This window comes from Myotis brandtii, unplaced genomic scaffold (genome assembly GCF_000412655.1).
Source record: "Myotis brandtii unplaced genomic scaffold, ASM41265v1 scaffold1609, whole genome shotgun sequence".
In the NCBI taxonomy this organism is placed as follows: domain Eukaryota; kingdom Metazoa; phylum Chordata; class Mammalia; order Chiroptera; family Vespertilionidae; genus Myotis; species Myotis brandtii.
In genome coordinates, this window is record NW_005355879.1 from 1 (window position 1) to 8,778 (window position 8,778).

The window sequence follows — 8,778 nt, forward strand, 5'->3', positions numbered from 1 at the left end:
CATGGTTATACCATTGGTGCAATGCCAAGACTGGAACTAATATTTCTGGACTACATGAACATATTGTTTTCATAATCACAGGAGAGGATTATACAAACTATAGTAGCCAACATCTCCTGTGTGCTTACTTTGTTCATAGTATGGCAGATTGTTGCAGGAATAACCCATAATGTGCCCATGTCTCTTTGTGTCTTTTCCTTGGAATTATCCCCTCCTGTACTGCATCTGACCTTGGCCATATGGCTTGCTTTTGCCAATGGAAAAGAGTACACTTGATGCAGAGAGAGGCTAAAGAGGGCTTGCACCATGGGCTTTCTTTGTGCTCCTGATTTCCTTGAGACCCACCACATATGGATAGGATTAGGGTAGTCAGCTGAGGACTTGTGCTCCTATCATGCTGTCATCAAGGTAGCCAGCACCGACAGCCAGAACTGTCATTCAGGCATGTGAATGAGGCCATGCTAGAGCAACTAGTGCATAGTCCATTCATTAACACCCTGCAGCCACATGAGTAAATCTGGGTGAAACCAGCAGAGAACTGTCTTAAGCCCAGCCCAAATGTTGATTCACAGAATTATGAGGTTTGCTTTGCAGTCCAAGTAAATTGACACATCCAGGTATTGTGCTAAGCAATTCCTATTCAATATGTTATCTAATCTTCTCAACACCCTTGTGCTTTAGCTACCATTGTTATCCTTGTTTTTATATATGACTCAATGAGGATAATTCAAGTGGCTAAGATGGCATAGCAAGTAACATACAAATGCCATCCTAGGGAGTGTGATTCTGGATGACATGCTCATAACCATGCGATTTCCTTAATGACCTAGGAGATACTTTATGGCACGAGTTGTCATTTCTTATTCTTGGCATGGAAGGCCCTAGGGCATTGGTTCTCAACCTTCATAATGCCGCGTCCCTTTAATACAGTTCCTCATGTTGTGGTGACCTCCAATTTCATTGTTACAAATTGAACATAATTAAAGCATAGTGATTAATCACAAAAAGTATATGTAATTATATATGTGTTTTCCGATGGTCTTAGGCGACCCCTGTGAAAGGGTCAGGGGTCGCGACTCACAGGTTGAGAACCGCTGTCCTAGGGGAAGCTCTGCCCTGGCACTCAACCAAGCTAAGGGATTCTAGATATGTTTGTGTTTTTTAAAAAAAAATATTTTTATTGATTTCAGAGAGGAAGGAAGAGGGAGAGAGAGATAGAAACATCAATGATGAGAGAGAATCATTGATTGGCTGCCTCCTGCACGCCCCCCACTGGGGATCGAGCCCACAACCTGGGCATGTGCCCTTGACCGGAATCGCGCCTGGGACCCTTCAGCCAGCAATCCGACGCTCTATCCACCGAGCCAAACCGGCTAGGGCAATTATGGATATATTTGCAAAAATAAATTCGTGCGTATCAAAAAATTATGTTTCCTATATGAAGCCCATTTTTTGCAAGCTTTGAGGGTGTTTTTCCCCATTACAGTTATATTCACAGCTGAGTAAAAAACTTATAGCAGGCTGAGGGTCTGAAGTATAGAGAAAGATATGAATGATAAGGGAAATTGTGAGGAGAGAGAAGTGAGTCAGCACACTTCCCATTCCTCTTACTTTGGATCTGCAAATGCTGTTTCCAATTGATGACTTCTGGCAAGCCAAGCACTTCCTGACAGTTCTTGGGGTCCTTGGAGTAGATTTGGTAAGTATTGGTGTAGTGATCAAGGTCATCTACCATGTCCTGTTTGCATTGGGAAAAGCAGAATCAACCAAAATATTTGTATTTTGTGATTACAATACCCGTTTTCAGTGTTCCATTATGCTCTGATATTTTTAAATATCAAGTGTTTTGTTAGTGTATAACTTTTATTGAGGAATTTTTTATGTTATGAAGTCAAGTCAAGGACTTCCTTATTCAATTCATATTAAAAAATTTCCTGAATAATACTATTCTGAACTCAGCTCTTGCTTTAAAATTTCAAACCAAAATGACCCATTTAGAATTTAACATTTCCTTCAAAAAGCAGAGGACAGTCAGACTTTTAGTAAAATGCTTTTTGTTCATGTTATGGTTGTAAATGTGTTAGCTCCAATGGCTTCAGTAAACAAAAGCAAAACAAAACAAAAACAAAGTCACTTTTTGTTCTCTCATGATATTTAAACAAATCAGATTAGGGAAATGTTCACATTCTACCATGCTATGCAAATTCTTAGGAACAGGCAGATGCAATTGTCAGAACTTTCTAAACATCAATAATGATTTTCTAAATAAAGATGCAACATTTTCAAAACTAAAATCAAATAAAGTATTTAGCTAGCACTTAAAACTCAAGTAGAGAGTAAACCGACAGTGAAAATCTTTGGCCAAAAATATAAATCTTGCTGTAGACCAAAGATTTCTACAAAATGTGGGCTCTGAACATGTCTCTATCAAAATTGATGGAGGTAACAGACTTGAATACCCACCTATGAATGATGAAACAAAAAAAGTTATAAGATGAGTTAGTTCGGAGGATCTAATGTACAGCATGGTGATTGTAGTTAGTAATACTGTATTATATACTCTTTTTTAAATTTGTTAATTGATTAAGATATTACATATGTGTCCTTATCCCCCCATTACCCCCCTGATGCCCCGACTCATGCCCTCACCCCCCTGTTGTCTGTGTCCATTGGTTAGGCCTATATGCTTGTATATAAGTCTTTTGGTTGATCTCTCCCCCTTACCCCCACCCTCCCCTACCTTCCTTCTGAGGATTGACAGTCTAATCGATGCTTCTCTGTCTCTGGACTGGACATTGGCCCCGTATCAGGTATATAATTGGTGAATAAGTTTTTCCCTGTAAATGTTGGAGATTAAACCCTTATTGGTGATAACATTGGCAAATATGTTCTCCCATGCAGTGGGCTTTCTTGAAAGTTGCTAAGAGAGAAAATCTTAAATATTTTCACCACAAGAAAGAAATAGTCATTATGTATCATGATGGAGGTGTAAACTACAACCATGGTAATTATCATTTTGCAATACACGTGTGTACCAAATATACACATTGCACATCTTAAACATACACAATCTTATATGTAAATTAACTCTCATAAGATGAAAAACTTTATCTTTAAAACTGTGTTTTTGAAAGTAGCTCAAATAATACTTCTCATTGAGGTTTTTATCAATAATACAGTCTTTTTCCCCCAAATTATTTGATTTGATGAAATATGTTTGTTTTGTTTTTTACCAATTTTACTTCTGTAGAAGTTATATACAAGTTTAATATTTTAATGTTAATAAACTAGAGGCCTGGTGCACCAGTGAGGTCTCTCAGCCTGGCCTGTGGGATCGGGCCAAAACCAGCTCTCCGACATCCCCCGAGGGGTTGCGGATTGTGAGAGGGTGCAGGCCAGGCAGAAGGACCCCACCAGTGCATGATTGGGGCTGGGGAGGGACGCGGGAGGTTGGCCAGCCAGAGATGGACCCCAGGAGGGCTCCAGAGCATGTCTGGTCCATCTTGCTCAGTCCCAACCGTCCAGACCCCAGCAGCAAGCTAACCTACCAGTTGGAGCATCTGCCCCCGGTGGTCAGTGCATGTCATAACAAGCGGTTGAGTGGCCTTAACATATCATTAGCATATTACACTTTGATTGGTTGAACATACCACTGTACACTTAGCATATTAGGCTTTTATTTATAGGATTTTTAGTTTTGAGTTTTGAAATATTTTAACTATTTAATTTCATTAACTTTTAAAAATTATCACAATATGTAACCAACAACTACAATCATGTCATTTGGCTCTAACATTCCCCAATTCTCTGTGTTGTTTTAGACATTATGTCTCACAATTTGTAATTTGTTTGCTTTGGATGAAATCCTGTCCTGACCCTCTATAAAAACACACACACAACCTTATTCATCATTGACATGCAGTTTTGGTAAATTTTCCACCAGGAAGCATTTCTGATCCTTTCTCTGCAACCTCTACTACATATAATTTTTTAATGCCCTATTTTATTGACTTTATTGATGACAGTTGGTTAAAATACCATTCAGCCTCTAAAGGGGAATGCAGTATCACAAGGAGAAGTTGTGAGTTAGCACTAGTGAGTTGGTATGGTTTCAAGGTTGATATTTTTAAAAGATTGAAAATAATTTTTCTCCATAGGTTAAGAGTTAACAATGGAACTAGGGTTTGATTCACACCAATAAAGATTTCGAGTCTGAGAAATGTTGCTTTAATATCTTTAACAAAATATCAGCCTTTTGTCTATGCCCTCAACATAATCTTACATTAGCACAATATTCCATTGGGTGCCTCTCTTCCCATAAACTAGAGGCCAGAAATAATGGAATACTATGCTGCTGTAACAAAGTAGAAATTCTTACCATTTGCAACAATAAGGATGGAACTGGAGAGCATTATACTAAATGAAATAAGCCAGTCATAGAAAAATAAATATCACATGATCTCACTCATTTGTAGAATATAATGAACAACATAAACTGAGGAACCAGAATAGAACCAGAGTCATAGAAGCATCGAACAAACTTTACCTATGTAGGAGTGTGGAGGGTAAGGGGGTAAGAGATCAACCAAAGGATTTATATGCATGCATATGAGCAAAACCAAGAGACACAGACTGGGAGTGGGGAGGGGAAGAGGTCATTGTGCTAGGGGTGGGGGCGGCTGGGGAGAGGTCAATAGGGGAAAAGGAGACTTATGTAATACTTTAAACAATAAAGAATTTAAATTAAAAAATGAAATAATGAAGGGTGCTTGGTGTTCAGCATAACCAGGATTCTGTTTGGGGTCCTGTCTTAAAAATAAATTAAAACAATGAGTGAGTATGAAAATGTCTCCTGTATAATTTTAATCAGCTTTCCACCTGTTACTTCCTTTCATAATAAAGTTTATTTTCCAATTATAGTTGCTCTTCAATATTATTTTATACTAGAGGCCCGGTGCATGAAATTCATGCATGGGTAAGGTCCCGAGACCTGGCTGGCAATCAAGGCCGATATGTGGGGCAACAAGTGGGGCAATCAGGGGGCAGCAGTAGCCTGCTTGCCAGTCAGCACCACCACCCCAATGCTGCTGGTCACCACCCTCTGCGGGGCGACCTGTGGGGCGATCAGGGGGGTCCCTGCTCGCACCCGCCTTGGCTGGCCTGGGGCCTGCAGGTTGGGAGCAACTCCTGCTTTGAGCATCTGCCCCCTGGTGGTCAGTGTGCATCATAGCGACCAGTCGTTCCACCAGTCGTTGTTTACTATTCCTGGTATTCATTTCTATACGCCCAGGTCTCCCACACTGCCAGGTGCAGATAAACACCTAGCAAATACATACATAGATGCACATTCATTTCATATCTGACACCTTACCTGCTCCTGAGGACGGACAGCCACTGTATTAAAATCAGGCCACTTGTCCACCAGAGCCTTTAGCTTGAACGGGTTTCCCTCGTTCATGTGGAAGATGGTCCCATAAACCTGCAGCATCACAAGAAAGTGGGAGGGTCAATATACAGGGGTTGGTAAAAGTAGGTTTATGGTTGTTTATCTGAAAAAAATACAGGTTATGCTTATTACAATAGCTTTATTAACTGTTTCACGTACTCACAACTGTAAAACTACTTTTCCCACTCCTGTATTAGGAAAGAATGGTAAAGTAACTTATTTGATCAGGACAGGTTTATTTCTATGAAATCATGAAATTTTATCATTGAAAGGTCTCTAATGAGTATTTCTGCCAAGCAATTTTAAGTTTCAGTGTTTTGTCCCAATAAATGTATCTTTTAGAAATATATTCACAATGTAAAATATTCAGACTAATAAAATTTGTGAATAAAAATCATGAACTCTCCCATTGTAGAATTTAATAAACATTTAATGTAATGTATGTCAATTATACCTCAATTTTTAAAAAGGTAAAAAAATCTTTTAATAGATTTTCTACTATTCATGTACACACACAAGAAATTTTACAAACTGAAAAATTTCAGATAGATGTGATTTTAAAATGTTTTTCTCCATTGATTTAATACATTCTAGTCATATTTCTTTTCCAATAAATAAAAATAATTTTAATGACTTAAGAGCATTCTATGACATGGATGAACAAAACTATTTCTTAAACTTTTCTTTTTAAATATATTTTTAATAATTTCAGGGAGGAAGGGAGAGGTGGAGAGAGATAGAAACATCAATGATGAGAGAGAATCATTGATTGGCTGCCTCCTGCATGCCCCCCACTGGGGATCAAGCCCACAACCCAGGCAGGTGCCCTTGACCAGAATCAAACCAGGGACCCTTTAGCTTTAGGCCAAAGCTTTACCTACTAAGCCAAATTTACTATAGCTATTTCTTAAACTTTTAATTTATTCACATGAAGTAGCAAAGATAGTACAAAGAGGTTCCATAATATATCTCCCCTGCAAAAGAGGTGATGTGAACATGAGTGTAAATGAGATGGAGCATGAGCGAATTTCCATCACAAAATAGCTGAACATTAGAAGATCATTCTCTTCCCCACTTCTATCAAAAGAATACACAACCCTTTCTCTCCCTGAGGTTGTCTCACTCTCACCTTTAAGGACTCAGGAAGGCTCTTCCTCAAGGATTTTTCTAGCATCTGCAGCATCTGTGGACCCTGCAAGTGGAGCATCTTGGCAGGTATTTTAGCCTGGAGGGAGGATCAACAAACAGTCAGGATGAGAAAATAGGAATTAGATCCACACACCTTTACCTGAATCTTAGAAGTAACAGGTAAGATAAGTCTGCCCACTTCTCAAATAATGCCTTGGGGGGAGAGAAAGTAGAGTCACACTAGATTTATACCATTACTACAAAGGAGACACACCATAAAAGTTCGAATGAAACCACCACCAAGACACTAGAGTAGCAGGTTCTATGCTAATGTCCAGGACCTTCTTCTGTGCCCTCTACTGGTGTTACCCACACGGAAGGAAGAGGTTGGCAGAAAGCACTTGGTTCTCTTTTTGAAAATGTTCACTTCCCTTTCTTACACTGCCCTGAATTTTTATTTAATACACATTTATGTTAACAAATATGTTCTTTAAATATGCTAGTGCATCTTTGGGGATTAGGTTGCAGTCAGTGATGTCCCTAATGCCACCACTAACAAACTGTAGCCTTGGAAAAGTTACTTCCCTCTTGGTTCCATGGTTTACTCATGAATCCTAATGAAAACAGATTTTACCTAGAAAATTATTCTCTCCTTCCCATCTTGCAAGATGGAGGTTGAAGAAGCAGAGAAGCTGGATACTAAGGAAAAGAAACCTGGAGCCAAGAAGGCTGATGCTGGTGACAAGGTCAAGAAGGGCAACCCCAAGGTCGGTATGTGTAAGAAGAGAAGCCCCACAGAGGTGAAACCCTGTCCTGGTCAGAGGAATTGGCAGATATTCCTGGAAGGCTATGTATTCCTAAAGGCCATGCATAAGTGGAAGTATTCAGTAGCTAAATCCTGGATTGAAACGGAAGAGGAGAAAGTTCTTGCTGCTGTCACAAACCCAGTTGGTAGTGACAAGAAAGGTGGTGCCCAAGTGCTTACACTTTGCAAAATCCCTAGATACTACCCCACTGAAGATGTGCCTCCAAAGCTGTTGAACCACAACAAGAAGCCCTTTGGTCAGCATGTGAGAAAACTGTGGGCCAACATTATTCTGACTGTCCTTTCTGGGCACCACGGAGTCAAGAGAGTGGTTTTTCTGAAGCAGCTGTGCAGGGGCCTTAATGTCTGCAACTCTGTGCCTTAATCAAGTTCCTCTGCATAGAACATACCAGAAATTCATCATCACCATCTCTAGCAAGACCGATATCAGTGTTTAATTAGTTTTTTTTGTAAGAAATTTAGTACACCATTTTGTGAGCATAAAGCCCCCTGCACCGGTGAGAGCAAACACAGAGGGGAGGTGAAAATCCCCAAACATCTCACTGGTGCTTATTTCAGGAAGAAGGAGCAGTGCCAGCCCAGTCACCAGGAAGGTGAGCTCCTCAACACAGAGAAACAGAAATATGAGAGGACAGAGTAGCACAAGGTTGATAGAAAGCCATCGACTTGCAACTTTTGCCAAAAATCCAGGCTACCTCCCCTCTGTGTTTGTTCTCATCAACTGGCTTTATCCTCACAAACTGGTGTCTGAAATTTCTTACAAAAACCTAACTGAACACCTTGCTGGTTTAGAAATAAAAAGAAAAGCATAGTGATGGTTAAGTGAGTTAATACATATCAAGTGCATAGTAGAGTTTCTAGCATATAATAACTCAAAATTATTATTTTCATTACTGTTATTATTAATATCATTACTGGCAGCGAACCACACAGTATTTCAGCTCAGTCCATTGGGTTTTTGTTGTTGTTTGTTTTTTTGTTTATTTAAGAAATGCGGTGTAACTTTAACCTAGCTCAGAGTGTGAGTGTTTTCAGTGTGAATAGTGTCCAGAGAATAACACCAACACTTAACTGAGAGAGTTTGTGGAGATTAAATGAGTAATCCAGGCACTGGCACCAAGTGAATAAAAAAGCCTATGGGAATTTCTTATTAAGTGCCTGGCACAGAATAGAATTTATGTGTCATGATTATCGTCATTCCCTGACGGAAGCAGAGAAAAGATTGTTTGATGTACTCAGCCCTTTAGTGCTGAGGCACTCTGGCTTCCCAGACCTTAGGCCAGGACGTTGTTGGCTCCCTTCCCTTCCCTTCCCTTCCCTTCCCTTCCCTTCCCTTCCCTTCCCTTCCCTCTCCTCTCCTCCCCTCCCCTCCCCTCCC

The 8,778-nt window shown here is 39.9% G+C and overlaps 1 protein-coding gene and 1 pseudogene across 1 annotated transcript in view; one reads left to right on the forward strand and one right to left on the reverse strand.

The window, feature by feature from the left end:
* Positions 1 to 1,611: 1,611 nt before the first annotated feature.
* LOC102252075 (glycine N-acyltransferase-like) overlaps positions 1,612 to 8,778 on the reverse strand; it is a gene marked incomplete at its 3' end in the record, with an annotated part of 10,657 nt that continues 3,490 nt past the window's right edge. The window contains exons 2-4 of the mRNA XM_005862123.2: positions 6,576 to 6,671; positions 5,372 to 5,479; positions 1,612 to 1,738 (exon numbers count right to left, since the gene is read on the reverse strand). Coding sequence (XP_005862185.1) covers positions 1,612 to 1,738; positions 5,372 to 5,479; positions 6,576 to 6,653 — 313 coding nt within the window. The remainder of the gene's footprint in view (positions 1,739 to 5,371; positions 5,480 to 6,575; positions 6,672 to 8,778) is intronic.
* On the forward strand, positions 7,243 to 8,212 carry LOC106725399 (annotated as a pseudogene).